This window comes from Aedes aegypti, chromosome 2 (genome assembly GCF_002204515.2).
Source record: "Aedes aegypti strain LVP_AGWG chromosome 2, AaegL5.0 Primary Assembly, whole genome shotgun sequence".
In the NCBI taxonomy this organism is placed as follows: domain Eukaryota; kingdom Metazoa; phylum Arthropoda; class Insecta; order Diptera; family Culicidae; genus Aedes; species Aedes aegypti.
The window spans coordinates 374,456,745-374,479,480 of record NC_035108.1 but is presented as its reverse complement, the minus strand read 5'-3'; the positions used below and the strand labels follow the sequence as shown (position 1 = coordinate 374,479,480).

At 39.3% G+C, this 22,736-nt stretch overlaps 4 protein-coding genes and 2 long non-coding RNA genes across 6 annotated transcripts; 2 read left to right on the top strand and 4 right to left on the bottom strand.

The window, feature by feature from the left end:
• Nucleotides 1–1,222: 1,222 nt before the first annotated feature.
• On the bottom strand, nucleotides 1,223–1,761 carry LOC110675943. Its single transcript, XR_002499939.1, has 2 exons — nucleotides 1,584–1,761; nucleotides 1,223–1,512 (listed from the first exon to the last, which is right to left on the bottom strand). It is a non-coding gene; the product is annotated as an uncharacterized LOC110675943 (long non-coding RNA).
• Nucleotides 1,762–2,085: 324 nt separating this feature from the next.
• On the top strand, nucleotides 2,086–3,105 carry LOC110676916 (ATP-dependent Clp protease proteolytic subunit, mitochondrial-like). The gene is given in 4 exon segments (XM_021846726.1): nucleotides 2,086–2,284; nucleotides 2,353–2,643; nucleotides 2,646–2,790; nucleotides 2,793–3,105. Coding segments are annotated over 4 exon segments (675 nt in total). The 5' UTR covers nucleotides 2,086–2,242; the 3' UTR covers nucleotides 2,990–3,105.
• Nucleotides 3,106–11,521: 8,416 nt separating this feature from the next.
• Nucleotides 11,522–12,807, bottom strand: LOC110676915 (protein CNPPD1-like). Its single transcript, XM_021846725.1, has 2 exons — nucleotides 12,547–12,807; nucleotides 11,522–12,254 (listed from the first exon to the last, which is right to left on the bottom strand). The coding sequence occupies exons 1-2, from the start codon at nucleotides 12,592–12,594 to the stop codon at nucleotides 11,907–11,909; spliced, it is 396 nt and encodes a 131-aa protein (XP_021702417.1). The 5' UTR covers nucleotides 12,595–12,807; the 3' UTR covers nucleotides 11,522–11,906.
• Nucleotides 12,808–15,769: 2,962 nt separating this feature from the next.
• LOC110676914 lies at nucleotides 15,770–16,558 on the bottom strand. The gene is made up of 2 exons (XR_002500825.1): nucleotides 16,131–16,558; nucleotides 15,770–16,059 (listed from the first exon to the last, which is right to left on the bottom strand). It is a non-coding gene; the product is annotated as an uncharacterized LOC110676914 (long non-coding RNA).
• Nucleotides 16,559–16,635: 77 nt separating this feature from the next.
• Nucleotides 16,636–17,649, top strand: LOC5572433 (ATP-dependent Clp protease proteolytic subunit, mitochondrial). The gene is made up of 2 exons (XM_001660322.2): nucleotides 16,636–16,830; nucleotides 16,898–17,649. The coding sequence occupies exons 1-2, from the start codon at nucleotides 16,789–16,791 to the stop codon at nucleotides 17,531–17,533; spliced, it is 678 nt and encodes a 225-aa protein (XP_001660372.1). The 5' UTR covers nucleotides 16,636–16,788; the 3' UTR covers nucleotides 17,534–17,649.
• Nucleotides 17,650–17,657: 8 nt separating this feature from the next.
• Nucleotides 17,658–19,028, bottom strand: LOC5572434. The gene is made up of 3 exons (XM_001660321.2): nucleotides 18,823–19,028; nucleotides 18,602–18,766; nucleotides 17,658–18,490 (listed from the first exon to the last, which is right to left on the bottom strand). Exons 1-3 carry the CDS (start codon nucleotides 18,877–18,879, stop codon nucleotides 18,158–18,160), a joined length of 555 nt encoding a protein of 184 aa, XP_001660371.1. The 5' UTR covers nucleotides 18,880–19,028; the 3' UTR covers nucleotides 17,658–18,157.
• Between the last annotated feature and the right edge of the window lie 3,708 nt (nucleotides 19,029–22,736).

Sequence of the window (22,736 nt, the reverse complement as noted above, 5' to 3'; positions counted from 1 at the left end):
GCAGGATATCGGTTCCATCGAAGTTGATGTTAATCACCATCGCAAAGTATTTATTATCAGGGTTGGGAAAAAATCTGAAATTCACTCTACAGTAGTCAAACAAAGCCAATCACAGTCAGCGGAGCCAGTGAAACTCACGCCCATCGCTGGCATTTGGCTATCACATACTTTATTAGAACTTAATTTAATCTATAAATACAATTGGGTCCTAAAATGTTTAATGAAATCTTGTTTTTATTTAATGACACAAAAAAGCATGTTACTGCTACTATTTTAGCAATTTTTCCCGCTCAAATAACGGCTACATGATATTTAAACTTCAATATAAAAATTTGGTCCATAAATGAACCTTGACACTTATGATCATGTTTGACGTTCGCTTAGTCGACAAAAACACCACAGGGTTTTTAGTTTTAACACTGGGGTTGTTCCTATCTGACATTTTAGAAGGGACACGGAAAACAAAATACACCCAAAATATGAGTTTAAGCCAAAAAGTGTGACAAAATCTAAAAAAATGTTTTTGGGCTTAAACAAAAGAAAAACATTAAAAAAAATGAGTAAACATGTGTTTTTAGCCTAAACTTAAGCGTTTGGCATTAAAATTGGGACAGGCCTTTAGGACCCTATTATCATGCTGATTTGCACATTTCACCAAGGTCAATGTTTAAAGTGCTTCTTGTAGCATTGGTATGCCGGTTTTTACTAAACAATTACTGCATTCCGTGAAGGTATTTTTATGTAGCTCATTCGTTCTGCAAAGATAAAATCACTTAGTTCGTAACGTAATAGATAGTATTATTTACCTTTAAACTTACCAATATTTAGATGTTTGTTCCCTTGGCATTAGGAGATAGAACGGACAAAATAACAGAGTCCGCCAAAAACCCTCAAGACATTCTTCACCCATTAAAGAGTAAACCTCCGAAACTAATAAATGGATAAAATGTACCCTTTATCCAAAATTTGAAACTACCCCTTATTTTGATAGCTTCATATATCGGAAAATAATGGGTATTCTTTACTCCTTAAAGGGCAATGCCGGGTTTACAGTGTACACTCTGGAAAAAATCTAAACTAAGAAGTTTAAATGTCACACTAAACCGCTATTCGCCTGGTTGACCCCAGGCTCCGTATTCCGGCTGGCAAAACTGACTTAGTATAACTTTATTTTATCAGAAACATTGTATAGCTTAAAAGTATGAGCGTCAAGATTAACATATTTTGATTGAGTAATTGTGTATTTACCCTCGGATTTATTTTTCGCTACACAACATAAAACATGAATCATGTACGTTTATTGATTCCTTAACCATTTTCAACAAAGCTTTTAATTCATATCACAACACTTTTTATAATCCATGCTGTTTCGGCACTTTTTTGGAGTAAAAGGTTGTTCCAAGGGTTGACAGTGATCCTCGCATAGCTCATCCTGTATTCCAAACGGCGTTTCCGGAGCCAACAATGCCATCAGGAATTCCTCATTTCCCCAGCTCTCGCTGATCTGAACATCTGAGAATAAGCATCAACAGAATTAAGTACAACGTTCGTTCGATGAGAATTCTGCTCTTGTTGAAACTTACCATCGCTATTACCGTAAATCGTACCAACGAAAAAAGCATCCCGTTCCGTTGGGATTTGGATTCCTGTAGCTTTTAATAGCGGTTAAGTGGACGCTGCTTGGATAGGTTTTTACAGGCGGGATTTTGAAATCACTTTTTGGCACCGTTAACAATGGGTTTTCTCCATGAATTTGCAAACACCGTGTATTAACCGGTCACAAGAAAAAATTCCCTCTAAAAATGGCGGCAAACGTAAACATTTCTGACGACGAATGAATACACTGATAAAATTATCATCACACCAAACTAACTTAGTTTAAGATATGAAACAAAAACAGTTTATGTCTTAAACTGAGGCATGTATAAATTTCGCAAAAGACAAAAAATATTAAATTTTAAACCAATTACGTTTAACATTATTTCAGAGTGTAGTGATGAAAGTAATGCGCAATATCATGAATATTGTTTTCCGTGCACTTCAAAACTCACCACAACACAGTGCAGATTGAAACATTCCGAACGCTCGTTGAATCGAACAAACGTCAAGTGCCGATAGTTTGTGCTGTGGGCTCGCTCAGTTTTTGATTGCGAAACTTTGTTTACGAGTCAATATTTCCACCGCTTTTCCGGAGAAAATTGAATTTCTTTGCAGATTTCATAAATTTCCTACATCAAATAAGATGATGCAACTACGATCTATAGTTAAAAGTGTTGTGAATGTGGTAAGTTAAAGGTTGTATGTAATTACTGGTAAGCCAGAACTTGATAACTTTTTATTTCTTCTTGCTAGCGGAATTTGAGCACTTCCAACATACGATTACTTAATCTGGTTCCGATTGTGGTGGAACAGACCGGCCGGGGGGAACGTGCTTATGATATCTTTTCCCGTTTGCTCAAGGAGCGAATCATTTGCCTGATGGGTCCAATCCATGACGATCTGAGTTCGTTGATTGTGGCTCAGCTTTTGTTTCTGCAGTCGGAGAACGGAACCAAACCAATCCACATGTACATCAACTCCCCCGGAGGCAGCGTTACCGCCGGATTGGCCATCTATGACACAATGCAGTATGTGAAGCCCCCCGGTGGGCCACGTGGTGTGTTGGTCAAGCTTGCTCGATGGGATCGCTTCTGTTGGCTGCCGGTGCTCCTGGAATGCGTCACTCACTGCCAAATGCGCGGATCATGATCCATCAACCTTCCGGCGGGGCCCAAGGTCAAGCCACCGATATCCAATCCAAGCGGAAGAGATTCTCAAACTGAAAAAGCAACTCACGGAAATTTACGGTAAACATACGAAAACTTCGGTCGATGTTCTGTACTCCAAAATGGAACGTGACACGTTCCTGAATCCGGAGGAGGCGCAAGCTCTTGGGATTATCGATACGGTTTTGGAGCATCCGCCGTCGTCTACCGAGGGATCATCATGATCATAGTGTGATTGATGATATTACAATTTGTGTTGATTTTGTTAGGGATTTATTGCAATTTTTAATTGATTCCAGAATAAATTGATAGATCATGTCATCTATCCAATATACAGAAAGGCTTTTCTTTTGGTAAGATTTCATTTCGCATCATTTATTTATTATCTACATAGGGTAAATAACCATTTGGGTACTTCCATGATTCACTTTAGCAATGAGGGGGCTCTCTTGGCGAACGTGCAGGAATAGGATCAGACTCCTGGTTTGTCTTATTTGAAGAAATAGTTCGTTTCATGAGTGATTAGTGTTTTTCAAGAGTAGCGCTTCTGAGCGACTTCAAATATTCCATCAGTTTACTTCCAATACTTTCATATACTTTCAAATAGAGTTGGAGTTGATTAGAAATTGCATGAACTTTCAAAAAAAGGCAATATTTCTATTACAATAATCAGAGTTTTTGGATCTTCTGAACGAGTGTGCTATTCAAACTAAAGCTAAATACGGTTACCATTCATTGAAATCATTAATACTTCAGGAAAATAAAATTTCAAGCTGGTGAGAAGAGCCTATTTTTAGATTAACCTGTATAAACACACCTTGTATGCAGAATGAAACATTTGCGATTGATTTAGGATTTCCTAATCCAATACATCGAGCTTTGTGAAGTAAGACAGAGCAGTTCCTTCTTCGGTTTAGTCCCCGAGAATAGTTTTATGAAAGTCAACCAACGATACCCTTCCATCGGAAACTTGGTGAAGAACGTCAGGTCAAGAAATTGATTTTTGGAAACTTGTACACACCGGGTTTGATGGGGCATTTGAAATCCGGATCCGTACTTCTGAAGAATGGCGCCCAACGGCCTTTTTCGTCGTTTATGTATCGGCAGATGTCGGCAAGCGTTACTTTATTGAACTGTTCACAGGTTTTCATGTCCAACGTGGCATCGATTCGACACTAAATCATCTAAAGAAAGTTGTTCAAAATGCATGTACTTATCATTTTGTTGATTTTTTTTTGTTAAAGCTATTGAAACTGCTTGTTCAATCTTCATGTTATTTTAACGATAATCATACCTCTAGTGGCTCCTGGATAAGTTCAGTGACAGAGAAGTTTCCGTGGAATTTAATGATGTTCGCCATTAGAGGTAAAATTTAGATTTCCCGGGAATTGAATAGCATATTTGTCTGCATAAGGAACGGTGCATGTTGCAGCTTTCTCCTGGGAATATCTCTTACGCGCTACGATAATCCATATAATCAGTAAGCTGCGTAAATTTGAAAATAAATTCACTTACAGCGCAACTAATAGCGTTGCCGAATAGAACTGCAAAGTTATGACAATGATCACCATGCCTCGCAGCTCACTGGTGCATTTTGGAATATAGCTCTCGAATTGAACAATTTTGGCAGCCATGATCTGTTTTTAATTATCTTAGCTAAAAGCACACAACCATGACGGCGCGTGAACGGTGATTTGGTTATTAATCACCTCAAGTTTGTGCTCTTTTTCAGAATTACTGTGTTTTCCGCTTTGTGATTCTCTGCATATATGCATATAGCACAGATAAACAGATGTAACATTAAGCTTGTCTTACTTCTTAATGTATATTTTTCTAAAATGTTGTAACTCTCAACATACTAAGCAGGATAACAAAAACGATGTTGATATAACGAAATTTTGTATCAAATGTGATTTTTGTGCAATAAATATGAACTGTTCAGTGTTCATTCCAAACCTCTGGCTATCTCGAGTTCTCGCTGATTCTTATAAACTCTTGCTTGCTGTATTTGATTCAACTGTAACCTTAATTTACTATCTAGATCGAAGATTGTCGTAAGTTGATCTGAATTGTTAACTTAATCCGTGGAAGAGTGAACTCAGTTGGTAAAAACGAGGTTTTGCTTTTTGGGGTTTATTTGTAAAAATATCATCTGATATTTTAGGATAGTTTATCAGATAGTGGCTCCGCGAAGCCTTAGTAGGGGCCTCGATTTGACGCTCGTAAACATCACCTTCTATTGCGCCTACCTTAGCCAGAGAGTCCGCTTCTCATTGCCCGGAATGGAGCAATGAGAAGGGATCCCAAGCCAGGGTAATAGTGTATGAGCGATTGACAAAGCATCACATGCTTGCGTATTCCATTCAGGAAGTACGCTGAGTGGCTTTACCGCGTTTCATTGACCGGAACAGCCTCCAGAGAACTTAGACTGTCGGTAAAAATGAAGAAATGCTCGGGTGGAAGAGAACTGATGTACTCTAAGGTGTAATGTTATAGCTGCTAGTTCAGCAACATATACAGAACATGGCTTTTGAAGCATGAAGGAGGCGCTATGGAAAATGTTGTAAACACCGAAACCAGTGATATCGTCCATTTTTGATCCATCAGTGAAGAACTGTCGGTCCTCGCTGACATGCCCGAATTTACTTGCAAACATGGGAGGGATAAACTTTGAACGTAAATGATCTGATATTCCATAGATCTCTTGCTTCATGGACAGATCGAAAACTACAGAGGAACGGTCGAAGTCAGGGAAGTCACCTCGAGTGGTATTAACCGAAGATGGGCTGACCTCCAGCGTCATGTACCAGTAGTACACACTCATGAAACGAGTTTGAGGGTTATGTTCAAGCAGCTTTTTCGTAGTTTTCAATAACCAATGGATTGAGAACCTCACAACGGGATGAGGAACCTGAGTGTTAACTCCGCGAAACGATCTGTCAGAGGCTGTACTCCTGCAAGTACCTCTAAACTCATAGTATGAGTTGAGTTCATGCAGCCTAACGCGATGCGAAGACAACGATACTGAATCCGTTGTATCTTCAGCATATGTGTTTTCGCCGCGGATTGAAAACAGAAGCTACCGTATTCTAAAACTGACAAGATGGTGGTTCGATACAGCTTGATCAGATCTTCTGGGTGGGCTCCCCACCATGTTCCGGTTATAGTTCGCATGAAGTTGATTCTTTTTTGGCATTTCTGTGTCAGATACACAATGTGCTTCCCCCAGGTGCATTTGGAGTCGAACCAGACCCCGAGATATTTAGAAGACATGCTATGAGAGATTGTCTTACCCATGAGTGTAAGTGGAAACTTAGCAGGTTTGTGTTTTTTAGAAAAGACAACCATCTCAGTTTTCTCCGGGGAGAATTCGATACCCAGCTTTAAGGCCCAAGTAGACAAATTGTCTAGAGTATCCTGTAAAGGTCCTTGCAGCTCGGCTGCGGTTGGTCCTGTGACAGAAACAACACAGTCGTCTGCAAGCTGTCTTAACGAACAATTTTCCATGAGACAACCATCGATGTCCCTCACGTAAAAATTATAAAGCAGGGGACTCAGACATGAGCCCTGGGGGAGACCCATGTAGCTTATTCGTGAAACTGTCAAGTCGCCATGAGCAAAACTCATATGCTTCTCTGACAACAAATTGTACAAAAAATTGTTCAAAATTGATGAAAGGCCACTTGCGTGGAGTTTGTCTGAAAGGACATCAACACAAACTGAGTCAAAAGCACCCTTAATATCCAAAAATACTGAACCCATCTGCTCTTTTTGAGCAAAGGCAAGCTGAATTTCTGAAGAAAGTAGCGCAAGACAGTCGTTCGTTCCTTTGCCTCTGCGAAAACCAAACTGCGTATCTGACAGCAAGCCACTCGATTCAACCCATTTATCCAGTCGAAAGAGAATCATCTTCTCTAACAACTTGCGAAGACATGACAACATTGCGATTGGACGGTACGAATTATGATCCGACGCTGGTTTCCCAGGTTTTTGGATAGCTATCACCCTCACCTGCCTCCAATCATCCGGAACAATGTTACACTCCAGAAACTGATTAAACAAGTTCAATAAGCGCCTCTTCGCGACGTCAGGGAGGTTCTTAAGCAAATTGAACTTTATTCGATCCATTCCTGGAGCGGAATTATTACATGAAAGGAGGGCAAGTGAGAATTCAACCATCGAAAACGGTCTATCCATGACATCCCTATCATCTGGAGGGGCTCGACGAACGCGATCTACTGGAACTGAATCCGGACAAACTTTCTTGGCGAAAGCGATAATCCACCGCGGACTGCTCTCTCGATCTTCATTAATCGACGACGCGTTACGCATTCTTTTTCCGACGGTCCAAAGCGTTCTTAACGAGGTCTCGCGTGATAATCCTTCCACGAAATGGCGCCAATAACCACTTTTCTTCGCTTTGACCAAGTTTTTAAACTTAAGTTCAAGGGAAGAATAGTGCTCATAGTTGTGAATTGTACCACGTTTCCGGAAAATTTTAAACGCGGCGGATTTCTCGCGATAGAGTTCCGTACACTCGTCATCCCACCACGGATTGGGAGGCTTTTTACGAATCGACGGACCTGGCACAGGACGACGTTGTGCTTGAAGCGCGCTGTTGAGAATCAACTCGGATAAAAATCGATACTCTTCCAACGGAGGAAGAACTTGTACCGCTAGTTCTCCATCAATGATCGTTTCAGCGTACTTTCCCCAGTCAATGTGTTTCGTGAGGTCGTATGCAAGATCAATGGATGAAGGCTGATGTGTTCCATTAGTAATTGACACTACGATCGGCATGTGATCACTACCATGGGGATCCTGGATTACCCTCCATGAACAATCCAGTGATAGTGAGCTCGAACATATGGAGAGGTCTAAACGGCTATCCCTTGAACTTCCATCTTGCGCTGGAGGTGCAACTCGCGTAACTTCCCCAGTGTTTAGAATTGTCATATTGAAGTCGTCACAAAGGTCATATATCAACGTTGATCGGTGGTCGTCATACAGTTCCCCCCAGCCTGTTCCGTGGGAGTTGAAGTCCCCCATGAGCAACCGTGGCTCAGGCATAACTGAGCAGATGTGAGAAAGATCTCTGCGAGAGATCGCAGTTCTCGGCGGAAGATATATGGAGGCGACACTGAGGCTTTTGCCTCGGATAGTCACCTGACATGCAACGACTTCAATGCCTGTCATCGGTGGCAGATCGACTCGGTAGAACGAGTGATGCTTTTTGATCCCTAAAAGCACCCCTCCATACGAGTCGGGACGATCCAGGCGAATAATATTGAAATCATGGAAAGGAAGGGTCGCATCAGGTGTTAGCCATGTTTCTGACAACGCAAAAACATCGCACTGCAAATTACTAACTAAAAATTTAAAACTATCTAATTTAGGCATAATACTACGACAGTTCCAGTGTAGAACAGAAATCACATCTTCGACCTCGGTGGATAAATTATCCATCAAAAGATATGATCGATGCAAGGAAGGGCATTGTTGAAGCAAGTTGCTTCAAAAGAGGAGTCACACAAGGAAGAAGACCGTTGACAATGTTCTTCACTAGGTCGGAAGCATTGAAGAAATTGAGGATGATATCCACGATGCCAGAGAGCGTGAACATTGCAGCACCCTGAGATTGCTCCTGATGCTCCATATGTGGGCTTTCTGGCTGAGAAGTCTGAAAAGTTGGGACATCTGGGATTTTTGATGTGCCCGGTAGCGGCGGAAAGTCTTTTTCCTCTTGGAGTTTGAATCCAGGAGGTGAACGCTTGGAGACTTTCTCGGCAGGCTTAGAATGTTTCATGGCTGATGGGTGGTCACTGCTAGGCAGATTCCGAGGCTTTTTTGTGGGTCTCTGGAGCCTCACACGCTTCCTCGTTGTACCCTTAAAAACGAAGGGAACCCCTTCACCAACCTCAGAGTCGGAGCCCTGATCATCAAGAGGCAGAGAAGAGTAGATGTTTCGAGATTCAGCGGACGGAGCAGCCTTTTTCAACATCTCGGCAAAACTTCGCCGAGAGCGCTGCTCTAAAGACCGCCGCTGATGTTGCTGCCGGCGTACGTACGTCGGGCAATTATCGAGAGCATGTGGAGGACCTTCGTTGCAATAAACACATTTTGGAGGTGTACTGCAGGCACCATCCACATGTCTCTCCCCGCAAGAAGCACAACGGGGTTTATTGCAGCAATACTGAGCGGTGTGGCCCAGCTGCTTGCAATTGGTGCAATTCATGACCTTCGGCACGTACAGCCGAACAGGTAGTCGAAGTTTGCCGATTACGACAAAATCCGGCAAAGCAGATCCGGAGAAAGTCACACAAATGGAGTCTGAATTTGAATAAACTTTCTTTTCTCCCACCTGGGATACCGAGTGCAATTGCTTGCACTCCAGTATCGGGACAGGCGGAAGAGAAGGGTTTTTAAAACGACCACAGCCCTGCATCAACTCTTCGCAGGTCATACTTCCTTCGGTGACTACTCCCGCAATCTCGACCCGATGGCTCGGCAGATATACATGATACTCTCGTGTAAAGAGCTCATAGCCTGCAATCTCGTTGGCTTGTTTACGGTCACTGACGGTGACACGAAGCTTACTGGTACCCACAGTATCGATGGAGACAACGGTTGAGAATCGCTTAGTCAGATCCTTACTGATCTGACTAGTGTTCAACCGTTTGCCTTTGGGTCGAAAGAAAACAACATATGGCCCGCTAGAGTCGGGCGGGTAGGCCTTGAGGCGGGGGCACGCTGGAGAAGACACGTTACTGGTTTCCATTTGAGACGATCCAGCTTGAAAGGACAAAAATGGTGTAGGGCTGCTCGTATTCTGTTGGCTCGCTACATTTGGTGCCAACAATAAAGCTTCAGTAATGGGATACGACGTACCCCCGCCATCATCATCTTCGCCCATTGCGGCAGCTCAATAGTGCCACGGGCACAGAAATATATATCTGTACTAACACTTATGGCAAGAATAAAGTTCCAATCACACAAAAAGGGAAAAAACAATAAGGGGAATGTGAAAAAATACCTATACAAAATAAAAAACTGAACGATCAAGACGGTGGAAGAGGGGAAATCAACGGGGAATTATCTATGTACTTATCTTATCTGCACACTGCGATTTGCACTGACTGTCCGTCCACTGAACCATGCGGTTATTCCACACACGCGGAAAGGAAGCACGCCAATGTGTGTACGCTCTCTTCACTACACGATGAGTGGCAACGCGCGGGACGGGGAAGTAAGCCAAAGGCGATCGGCTAGCTGTTAGCAAGGCTGTGTATGTGGTTGGACGCTCGCTGTTCTCTCTTCTGCTCTCTCACGGCCAACCACCGATGAACACGGTCGTAACTCACTGCTGGAAGTACGACGCGGGCCGCACGCCCAAGTCGCACGAATGGGAAAGACCACGCGGTAATGAAAGTATGGGCCACGCGGTTGGTTTTGCAAAAAACTAAAACTTTCAAACTACGATGGTCCTTTGGCTTCGCCAAAGGAGTAACGCTTCTAATCCGAACTTAACACTTTCAACTGCACTCAGAACACTTTAATTGCACTCGAAAAAACCAAAACTTTTGGAGAAAAACGAGGCGGAACCCGGACAACGAGAACTGTCGACTGTCTCGCACGGTAGCTCGACAAAGAATGTTTAGGATAAGTTAGGTTGAGTAAATTGAAAACGTGTTTTTTTCTCTTATAAGCAGGTGAAATCAACTCACCTGTGAAAAATCTGAACTGCTACGGCAGATGAAACGTAATATGTTGTTAACAAAATGTTAATAAAATCTTAAATTTGTTTTACCAAATTAGTATGATAGTGTTGTCTAACACAGAATACCTAGATATAAGAAATTAATTTAATGTTTTGAATGATACTGACCTTTCAAGTATATCATTTTGGTCACACGATACTGTTTTTGTCGGAATACGAATGATTTTGTCGTTGTCTCCCGTGCTTTATTGGCGAAGTTGTGAGTTTTTTGCATGTCGCACAAATCATGCCCAGATATATGTGATGATCTTATTACCTATACATCAAACACACAAACTGTTCAATATGCACAAGTGATTGGTTTTAGCTTTAATTTAAATACATAGCCCCTGGAAATAGTATATGAAATTTCAAGTTTGAACTTTTTGTTTTTGGTAACTAGATGTAGCTTTTATTTTTCATTGTGTCGGAAGTGGAACATTTTATTTGAAATAATTCGTAGTTTATTTTACGCAGATTTTCATGTACGCAACTTTAAGTGAATAGGCCTTTTCACATGACGTTTCAAATCAGCTGATCCGGAAGCTCTTTGACAGTTCTTCTATGAAAATGACAGGCCCGTGTTAGCACCGGTCCTCCACCGATGTAAACAAATGCATAGACGGACCTGTCACATGAAAAGGCATATAACTCTAATATTTTTTGTAACTTTTTCAAATTCTTTTAATTTCGCCGCTTAGTATAGGAGTATAGGAGCTATATCGTGACATAAAAAAGTAATGATCGACATAATAGTTATTTTATAACAAACATTTGAACACATATGTTCCCTCAAATGAGCGGAATCTGTTGCACTGATGGTAATTGATATACGTTTATCAAGTATACCTTGGTTTGCAATTATGGTTATGCTAAACTATTTTCTCAATTATTATTATTTCAGTGGTATGAAATTTATATTAGCTTTCTAAAAGCGACTTCTATAGATTTTTCAATGCTTCAAGAGGGAAATTTATGGAATTTGTTAATTTGATTTGCATGAGTGTAGGCAAAGGAAAACCAAAAACAGGGTAATAGACTGTATAAATCGTGTGTATAAATCCAGTTAGAATAGTGTGCTATAGCTACCAATATCATCGCATCTCAAAAAAGTTATTAATCTGCCTTTGCACAACAAAAAAAGCTTTCTTCTAATTGAAACCAGTGAATTACAAATGTGATCACCTCTACGGTAAACATTACTGAAGCGTGAAGAGAAAGAGTAGGTAAAAGTTAATCATTGCGTTTAGCTCCTCCGATAGATCACGCTATCGCCAAAGATGCAACAAAACAAGCAAAGCGCTTCGAATGCATCATTTAAAATAGGTCGTAATTTCTCACTGTTGACTCGCTATTTCTGCCAGCCCATTCATTGGCGCTGAGATTCAATCGCAAGGTTCAAGGTCCACCCATTCGTCACGAATCCGAAATTGGGTACTTACCATTGACACTATGAATAGTTCCGACGGGGTAATTCGACGCGCATAGGCCGGATCCACGACGTTCAACCGGTCCAGATAGATCATGGCCAGGATGAGCGAGCAGGGCGTTACCGTCAGATTGCCCACGGTGACAAAGTTCAGCCGGCTCAGCGAGTGGCCGCGGTGCGATTCGGAGAAAATGTCCGCTGCGTAATCGGCCAGAGGGCGGCTTATTTTGGTGCATTTCACCGTCGACGAGCCGTAGTACAGCGTTTTCTTGATGCGGTTGAGGAACTCCTCATGATCAATCACCTATGTTGCGCGATAAGAAAGAACAAAAAACCATAGCATTGAAATTTGGTTTTATATGTATGTTTGAATGTTGATTGGTGCACGAATATGGAATTCGATCATTTTTAGACACAAATAAGGTTCTTTTTTCCAAAGATTTAATGCATATGGATTCATTAAACGTTGAATAATAGATGACACCTATGACTTCATAATTTCTAACCAACTTGATGTGCCTTGTTGTTAGCATATGAAATTGATACACTGTATGCGAGATTGCCATGAAAGGAAGTGGATTTTCGATTCGACTGACCTTATTGTTATCCGTGATATTGATGGATGGTTGCTCGGGTTCAATCATTTTGGGGTGTCCCTGTTTACTGCAGGCACATCACCACCGGTAGATCACGAGGAAAAGTTTGCACGTATGAAAATCACGCTTTCACCGCGGAAAATAAGTAGAATTTGCAAAAGGAAAGCACACAACAATCGAGATAACACGCACCACCGCGGACCACCAGGCCGTGTTTTTCTTTCTGCGATGCACGAGAAAAATGATGGACGATGGCGGACTGTCAGCCAGCAAAGGTGAATAAAAGAAATATTGTGGTGAATATAGATGCATCAGGGTTGAAGTCCGCACGGAAGCACGGCACTACTCAAAATGAGTTGTTAATGAATTCATTCACATATTTATTTCATAACGCTAAAAATGATCATTTTTGACACCCACCCACCCCCTCGTAACGCCTTTTTGTATGAATCTTCTGAAAATTATGTATGACCCGTAACATCATAAGGACACCCACCCACCCCCTTCAGCGTTATGAAATTTGTGAATAGGCCCTAATCGAAAGTTTATTTATGTACAATAAATAATGTATTTCACCCACCTGGCAGTGTACAATTTATATCTAATGTTCAAAGATTCTGATTTTGATTAAATAAAGGCTTACAGGATCTAAAATAATACAAATGTTCCATTGACCTTTGTTTACTCGCAGTTTGTATTCAGATAACGATGTGTCATCTCAATTCGACAAGTCAATTTGTCATTTTGACATCTCGCACTTCTGTAGGGACCCGCACTTCTGAAGTGCGGGGTCCATTGAGGTGGGAACTGCGCAATACTTTAGCATTTTTTCCCGCTCAAATAACGGATCTTCTTCTTCTTCTTTCTGGCGTTACGTCCCCACTGGGACAGAGCCTGCTTCTCAGCTTAGTGTTCTTATGAGCACTTCCACTGTTATTAACTGAGAGCTTACTATGCCAATGACCATTTTTGCATGCGTATATCGTGTGGCAGGTACGAAGATACTCTATGCCCTGGGAAGTCGAGAAAATTTTCAACCCGAAAAGATCCTCGACCGGTGGGATTCGAACCCACGACCCTCAGCTTGGTCTTGCTGAATAGCTGCGCGTTTACCGCTACGGCTATCTGGGCCCCATAAAATAACGGAGATCATGTTTGACGTTCGCTTAGTCGACAAAAATACCACAGGGGTTCAACTTTTCAACACCGGGGTTGTTCCTTTCTGACATTTCGGAAGGGACACGAAAAAAAAATACAAGCAAAATTAGAGTTTAAATCAAGGGGTGGACAATATTAAAAAAAAACTTTAAAAAATGTTTTTTGGACTTAAACCATCGGAAAATATTAGAAAATTGAGTAAACATATGTTTTTGACCTAAACTTAAGCGTTTGGCACTAAAATTGGAAATTGGAAAGCCCTGCCTTTATGATCCTATAAGAAGCACTAAATTTCAAGTATGTTTTTTTGCTGGCTTAGTTTCAGAAATAGGTATAGAATAACCTTTTTGAATTTATTTTTGATTGAAAAATAAAAATTTAATTTTAAGCGATCGTTTAAAGCCTTAGCTTTTAGGTGGGCAAATATGTTCTACGGTTTTCAACGTGGATATTTTTCTCCTGCTAGGTTCACAGCTAAGGTACAAGATGCATTTTGAGGTTTCTTTTTGATTGAATAATAAAAAAAAATTAAGCGATAGTTTGAACCCTTAGCTTTTAGATGGGCAAATTTGTTCTACGGTTTTCAACTTGGATATTTTTTTCCTGCTAGGTTCACAGCTAAGCGATCTTTTAAATCAAAAATCGTTTAAATCGTTAGATCAAAAATTTGTATATATTTGAATGATGAATTGATGGGCTCCGTTCTACAGCAAGGTCGTGATAGTATGAACAGCTGCAGAGACAATTGGTCTGGTCTGTGGTAGTGTCAGTGAACAACGTAGCAGCGCACCTTTCTACCATCGCCACCAAGCCCTTCACTAGATTTGCGCGGATCAAAAGGCTGCAGGATATCGGTTCCATCGAAGTTGATGTTAATCACCATCGCAAAGTATTTATTATCAGGGTTGGGAAAAAATCTGAAATTCACTCTACAGTAGTCAAACAAAGCCAATCACAGTCAGCGGAGCCAGTGAAACTCACGCCCATCGCTGGCATTTGGCTATCACATACTTTATTAGAACTTAATTTAATCTATAAATACAATTGGGTCCTAAAATGTTTAATGAAATCTTGTTTTTATTTAATGACACAAAAAAGCATGTTACTGCTACTATTTTAGCAATTTTTCCCGCTCAAATAACGGCTACATGATATTTAAACTTCAATATAAAAATTTGGTCCATAAATGAACCTTGACACTTATGATCATGTTTGACGTTCGCTTAGTCGACAAAAACACCACAGGGTTTTTAGTTTTAACACTGGGGTTGTTCCTATCTGACATTTTAGAAGGGACACGGAAAACAAAATACACCCAAAATATGAGTTTAAGCCAAAAAGTGTGACAAAATCTAAAAAAATGTTTTTGGGCTTAAACAAAAGAAAAACATTAAAAAAAATGAGTAAACATGTGTTTTTAGCCTAAACTTAAGCGTTTGGCATTAAAATTGGGACAGGCCTTTAGGACCCTATTATCATGCTGATTTGCACATTTCACCAAGGTCAATGTTTAAAGTGCTTCTTGTAGCATTGGTATGCCGGTTTTTACTAAACAATTACTGCATTCCGTGAAGGTATTTTTATGTAGCTCATTCGTTCTGCAAAGATAAAATCACTTAGTTCGTAACGTAATAGATAGTATTATTTACCTTTAAACTTACCAATATTTAGATGTTTGTTCCCTTGGCATTAGGAGATAGAACGGACAAAATAACAGAGTCCGCCAAAAACCCTCAAGACATTCTTCACCCATTAAAGAGTAAACCTCCGAAACTAATAAATGGATAAAATGTACCCTTTATCCAAAATTTGAAACTACCCCTTATTTTGATAGCTTCATATATCGGAAAATAATGGGTATTCTTTACTCCTTAAAGGGCAATGCCGGGTTTACAGTGTACACTCTGGAAAAAATCTAAACTAAGAAGTTTAAATGTCACACTAAACCGCTATTCGCCTGGTTGACCCCAGGCTCCGTATTCCGGCTGGCAAAACTGACTTAGTATAACTTTATTTTATCAGAAACATTGTATAGCTTAAAAGTATGAGCGTCAAGATTAACATATTTTGATTGAGTAATTGTGTATTTACCCTCGGATTTATTTTTCGCTACACAACATAAAACATGAATCATGTACGTTTATTGATTCCTTAACCATTTTCAACAAAGCTTTTAATTCATATCACAACACTTTTTATAATCCATGCTGTTTCGGCACTTTTTTGGAGTAAAAGGTTGTTCCAAGGGTTGACAGTGATCCTCGCATAGCTCATCCTGTATTCCAAACGGCGTTTCCGGAGCCAACAATGCCATCAGGAATTCCTCATTTCCCCAGCTCTCGCTGATCTGAACATCTGAGAATAAGCATCAACAGAATTAAGTACAACGTTCGTTCGATGAGAATTCTGCTCTTGTTGAAACTTACCATCGCTATTACCGTAAATCGTACCAACGAAAAAAGCATCCCGTTCCGTTGGGATTTGGATTCCTGTAGCTTTTAATAGCGGTTAAGTGGACGCTGCTTGGATAGGTTTTTACAGGCGGGATTTTGAAATCACTTTTTGGCACCGTTAACAATGGGTTTTCTCCATGAATTTGCAAACACCGTGTATTACCGGTCACAAGAAAAAAATTCCCTCTAAAATGGCGGCAAACGTAAACATTTCTGACGACGAATGAATACACTGATAAAATTATCATCACACCAAACTAACTTAGTTTAAGATATGAAACAAAAACAGTTTATGTCTTAAACTGAGGCATGTATAAATTTCGCAAAAGACAAAAAATATTAAATTTTAAACCAATTACGTTTAACATTATTTCAGAGTGTAGTGATGAAAGTAATGCGCAATATCATGAATATTGTTTTCCGTGCACTTCAAAACTCACCACAACACAGTGCAGATTGAAACATTCCGAACGCTCGTTGAATCGAACAAACGTCAAGTGCCGATAGTTTGTGCTGTGGGCTCGCTCAGTTTTTGATTGCGAAACTTTGTTTACGAGTCAATATTTCCACCGCTTTTCCGGAGAAAATTGAATTTCTTTGCAGATTTCATAAATTTCCTACATCAAATAAGATGATGCAACTACGATCTATAGTTAAAAGTGTTGTGAATGTGGTAAGTTAAAGGTTGTATGTAATTACTGGTAAGCCAGACTTGATAACTTTTTATTTCTTCTTGCTAGCGGAATTTGAGCACTTCCAACATACGATTACTTAATCTGGTTCCGATTGTGGTGGAACAGACCGGCCGGGGGGAACGTGCTTATGATATCTTTTCCCGTTTGCTCAAGGAGCGAATCATTTGCCTGATGGGTCCAATCCATGACGATCTGAGTTCGTTGATTGTGGCTCAGCTTTTGTTTCTGCAGTCGGAGAACGGAACCAAACCAATCCACATGTACATCAACTCCCCCGGAGGCAGCGTTACCGCCGGATTGGCCATCTATGACACAATGCAGTATGTGAAGCCCCCGGTGGCCACGTGGTGTGTTGGTCAAGCTTGCTCGATGGGATCGCTTCTGTTGGCTGCCGGTGCTCCTGGAATGCGTCACTCACTGCCAAATGCGCGGATCATGATCCATCAACCTTCCGGCGGGGCCCAAGGTCAAGCCACCGATATCCAAATCCAAGCGGAAGAGATTCTCAAACTGAAAAAGCAACTCACGGAAATTTACGGTAAACATACGAAAACTTCGGTCGATGTTCTGTACTCCAAAATGGAACGTGACACGTTCCTGAATCCGGAGGAGGCGCAAGCTCTTGGGATTATCGATACGGTTTTGGAGCATCCGCCGTCGTCTACCGAGGGATCATCATGATCATAGTGTGATTGATGATATTACAATTTGTGTTGATTTTGTTAGGGATTTATTGCAATTTTTAATTGATTCCAGAATAAATTGATAGATCATGTCATCTATCCAATATACAGAAAGGCTTTTCTTTTGGTAAGATTTCATTTCGCATCATTTATTTATTATCTACATAGGGTAAATAACCATTTGGGTACTTCCATGATTCACTTTAGCATGAGGGGGCTCTCTTGGCGAACGTGCAGGAATAGGATCAGACTTCCTGGTTTGTCTTATTTGAAGAAATAGTTCGTTTCATGAGTGATTAGTGTTTTTCAAGAGTAGCGCTTCTGAGCGACTTCAAATATTCCATCAGTTTACTTCCAAATACTTTCATATACTTTCAAATAGAGTTGGAGTTGATTAGAAATTGCATGAACTTTCAAAAAAGGCAATATTTCTATTACAATAATCAGAGTTTTTGGATCTTCTGAACGAGTGTGCTATTCAAACTAAAGCTAAATACGGTTACCATTCATTGAAATCATTAATACTTCAGGAAAATAAAATTTCAAGCTGGTGAGAAGAGCCTATTTTTAGATTAACCTGTATAAACACACCTTGTATGCAGAATGAACATTTGCGATTGATTTAGGATTTCCTAATCCAATACATCGAGCTTTGTGAAGTAAGACAGAGCAGTTCCTTCTTCGGTTTAGTCCCCGAGAATAGTTTTATGAAAGTCAACCAACGATACCCTTCCATCGGAAACTTGGTGAAGAACGTCAGGTCAAGAATTGATTTTTGGAACTTGTACACACCGGGTTTGATGGGGCATTTGAAATCCGGATCCGTACTTCTGAAGAATGGCGCCCAACGGCCTTTTTCGTCGTTTATGTATCGGCAGATGTCGGCAAGCGTTACTTTATTGAACTGTTCACAGGTTTTCATGTCCAACGTGCATCGATTCGACACTAAAATCATCTAAAAGAAAGTTGTTCAAAATGCATGTACTTATCATTTTGTTGATTTTTTTTTGTTAAAGCTATTGAAACTGCTTGTTCAATCTTCATGTTATTTTAACGATAATCATACCTCTAGTGGCTCCTGGATAAGTTCAGTGACAGAGAAGTTTCCGTGGAATTTAATGATGTTCCCATTAGAGGTAAAATTTAGATTTCCCGGGAATTGAATAGCATATTTGTCTGCATAAGGAACGGTGCATGTTGCAGCTTTCTCCTGGGAATATACTCTTACGCGCTACGATAATCCATATAATCAGTAAGCTGCGTAAATTTGAAAATAAATTCACTTACAGCGCAACTAATAGCGTTGCCGAATAGAACTGCAAAAGTTATGACAATGATCACCATGCCTCCAGCTCACTGGTGCATTTTGGAATATAGCTCTCGAATTGAACAATTTTGCAGCCATGATCTGTTTTTATTATCTTAGCTAAAAGCACAAACCATGACGGCGCGTGACGGTGATTTGGTTATTAATCACCTCAAGTTTGTGCTCTTTTTCAGAATTACTGTGTTTTCCGCTTTGTGATTCTCTGCATATATGCATATAGCACAGATAAACAGATGTAACATTAAGCTTGTCTTACTTCTTAATGTATATTTTCTAAAATGTTGTAACTCTCAACATACTAATGCAGGATAACAAAAACGATGTTGATATAACGAAATTTTGTATCAAATGTGATTTTTGTGCAATAAATATGAACTGTTCAGTGTTCATTCAAACCTCTGGCTATCTCGAGTTCTCGCTGATTCTTATAACTCTTGCTTGCTGTATTTGATTCAACTGTAACCTTAATTTACTATCTAGATCGAAGATTGTCGTAAGTTGATCTGAATTGTTAACTTAATCCGTGGAAGAGTGAACTCAGTTGGTAAAACGAGGTTTTGCTTTTTGGGGTTTATTTGTAAAAATATCATCTGATATTTTAGGATAGTTTATCAGATAGTGCTCCGCGAAGCCTTAGTAGGGGCTCCACGACAGTTATGAAAATTTGTACCAATGCTTTGAAATTTTTTACTTTCTGCTTCAAATTGCGATTTTGATTATAACAAACCAAGCCATACCGAGAGTTTTGAAGAGTACTAATGTAGGAAACAGAACAACCGAATACACAGAAAACTTGATCGATTCGTTGATTGCGACCATCATTTTGGACGACTGTTTTGTCCTCAAGACTACTTCCTCTTTCTGGCATTACGTCCCCACTGGGACAGAGCCTGCTTCACAGCTTAGTGCTCTTAAGAGCACTTCCACAGTTATTAACTGAGAGCTTACTGTGTCAATGGCCATTTCTGTATGCGTATATTGTGTGGCAGATAAGACGATTACTCTATGCCCTGGGAAGTCGAGAAAATTTCAAACCCGAAAAGATCCTCGCCCGGTGGGATTCGAACCCACGACCCTCAGCTTGGTCTTGCTGAATAGCTGCGCGTTTACCGCTACGGCTATCTGGGCCCTACTAGTCCTCAAGACTAGTGCTCTATAAAATTGTGTGGTGGTTTTAATTCATCTTCACATGATGATGTTTTCCACGTTATGGTGGATGATGAAACATGGTTCAACGGAGTTTTATACACATTGTGGCAGATTCACGATCATAACTTTTATGTACTTCGGATATTTTTACAACAACGTCAGCATTTGGGCTAAGGTTATGTTGGAAGGGTAACATATTATATTGGCGAAACATGTTCATATATATTTTGTATAGGACACTTTTAGTGCAAAATTGTGTATATTGAATTTAGTATTGAAAATACCCCTTTAAACTAGAAGGAAAATAATCATCATCGTTTTTCAAATTTTCAAAACCCGTAATTTAAGATGTAATCCAAACATGCGGTATTTTAAATTTTCGAAAAAAATTTTTTTTCGGTGTGGTGTTCGAACTTGAACCATTTTGCGAGTACCGCAACCCCCTAGCCAAGAGAAGTTGTATTGATATATTCTCCGATCGAGCTGAAATTTACTAGAGTTGTTTGGCTATATAAAAGAAGATATTTCGAAAAATTCCAGATTTTTATTTTAGGGAGAAGCTTGGGGAGAAGTGGTACAAATTAACCGCTAATTATTTTATGTAAAATATATACAAAATCACTTAAACTGATTTGGTTATAGTAAAAATGCACTTATTTGTATGAAATTTTACTTTACGCTATATGAACTTCAAAATGAACATGCTATTTGGATTAAAAAATGTTTCAAACCTGTTTGTTATAATAAAATTAGTTTTATTTTTTCAAATCGACTTATATGAAGTTTTGTAAACTACTAAATATCAAGGGCAACTCAAGGGCTTTCATTTGAGGTGTGCCGTGGAGAATCAAAATCCGGACGGTATGAGCAGCGTATGGAGGCCTTTTGTCGGTAGTTGTAATCGCTGCCATATCTGAAAGAAATGTCAATTTTTCTTGCAAAAGTGTTTATGTGGAGTAAGCGTTGTTTCTTCTCACGCTGTTTGGTTGGGAATCAACTACCGCATTTTTTTAATTTGTGTAATGTTTTGATGGGTTCGATTGGGAGGGCCACATGTGTGTGTGTACCTTATATGATGGTATGTTTGCTGAAGATCATTTTGTAAATAATTGAGTTTAGATTAGTTTTGACTGACTGCACATATGGCTGCTATGAGACACTGTACTGTTTATATCTTAAATAAAATATTGACTTTTACTGGCCTCGATGTTTGCAAGTTCCACGAAAGAATGAAAGAGAGAGAAAGATTGTTAACAATTGCATTTTCCACAAAAATTATGTATTTTCACAAAAAAAAAACATATTTTTCAGTAAAATCCGTTTATACATTACAGAAGTTCTTGAGATTTCGTGTATTTTCTGATACAAAAATATTGGGGGTCATTTTGACCCACTTTCCCTTAAGAAAAGTGTTGTTCTGCCAAATAGGTTTCTTCTTGAATATTAATGAACACATCTTGAAAAACTAAAGATTATTATGAGATAGTTGACAAGCTTTAAGGTTGTGCTTATTGTAACTTGGTTCAATGTTTAAGTTCTAACACTACAACGAAAAATTATTTTTTAAGGAATTTCCTAGATTACCGTGACGCATCAACACCCGGACGCTCAAGAGGACGCACTTGTTTGAAATCTCTTTTGAATAGGTTTTCTTTGAAATTTATTATTATTTTTTCTATTTAACTAACAGTTCAATGTTTGATGATCTTATTAAAAATCATAAATTTCCCGATATAATTATAATTTTTGTCATGAACATTTTAGAATCAAGTAAGCTTGTCCTGTCCTTCAATCCGGACAAATGCAGAAAATCATGACTATAAATCCTGGCACTCTCAAATCGAAATCCGAACGACTATGTTTAACATGAAATAGTAAAATTGAACCATGCAAAGCTATTCAAAATCATCTAAATATATCACGTCTTTAATAACTAGTAGAATGCATGTGTTCTGTAATAGTTTAAAAATAAAAATGTAAGTAATGTTTGTGATTTAGTTGTTTGGACAGACATGTTTGTGTTTTAAACTGCAATCATCACTGATTGGGTCAATGAATCCGCATTGAACGACGCATAGTATTGTTCTTATTACATATTACTCATAAGTTGATGATGTTCAAAATATTATTTCAGTTTTATTTGAAAATTGTGTACTTACGGCATCGAAACATATAATTCCAATACAATGTCCGGATTAAAAAATATTTGGCTCCAGTTCCCGACAGCCTTTTTTTACTATTTTAAACTGTATTTACAGCATATTTTTGCAATGTGGTGTCACTAAACTTTTAAACTATAACTTTGTATATTATTATGTTACAATCACTACATAAAACGCATATTTTTCATTCAATATAGAATAGAGAATATAGAGAATAGAAGTTCGTCTAGAGTAACTTTTTTATTTTTTATTATTTATCAATGATAACTGAATTATAAATGCGTGTAAAATGATCAATCAATCATCACTCCTGTAAATTGCAGCTCGATCGGAGAACATAAATACAACCTATATTGACAAGGAGGTTGCGGTATTCGCAAACTGGCTCAGGTTCATACACTACCGCAAAATTGTTTTTTTACGATAAATTTTGAACGGCTATCCTCGATTATACCTCAAATAAAAGCTCATGAGTCGCCCCACAAAACATCGTACTTAGTTTTTTGACCTAGTTCGGTTGGCAAGAAAAAAAAAATCAATTTGAAAATCACTAAAATTTTTAT

Excerpts from the sequence above, each read along its gene's own strand:
- LOC110676915 (XM_021846725.1), bottom strand. The coding sequence starts at position 12,594 with ATGATTGAACCCGAGCAACCATCCATCAATATCACGGATAACAATAAG. Across the intron at positions 12,255-12,546 it reads ATATCACGGATAACAATAAG|GTGATTGATCATGAGGAGTT; the intron begins GTCAGTCGAATC and ends CGCGCAACATAG.
- LOC5572434 (XM_001660321.2), bottom strand. The coding sequence starts at position 18,879 with ATGGTGATCATTGTCATAACTTTTGCAGTTCTATTCGGCAACGCTATT. Across the intron at positions 18,767-18,822 it reads GCAACGCTATTAGTTGCGCT|CGCGTAAGAGTATATTCCCA; the intron begins GTAAGTGAATTT and ends GGATTATCGTAG. Across the intron at positions 18,491-18,601 it reads TTATCCAGGAGCCACTAGAG|ATGATTTTAGTGTCGAATCG; the intron begins GTATGATTATCG and ends ACTTTCTTTTAG.
- LOC5572433 (XM_001660322.2), top strand. The coding sequence starts at position 16,789 with ATGATGCAACTACGATCTATAGTTAAAAGTGTTGTGAATGTG. Across the intron at positions 16,831-16,897 it reads TTAAAAGTGTTGTGAATGTG|CGGAATTTGAGCACTTCCAA; the intron begins GTAAGTTAAAGG and ends TCTTCTTGCTAG.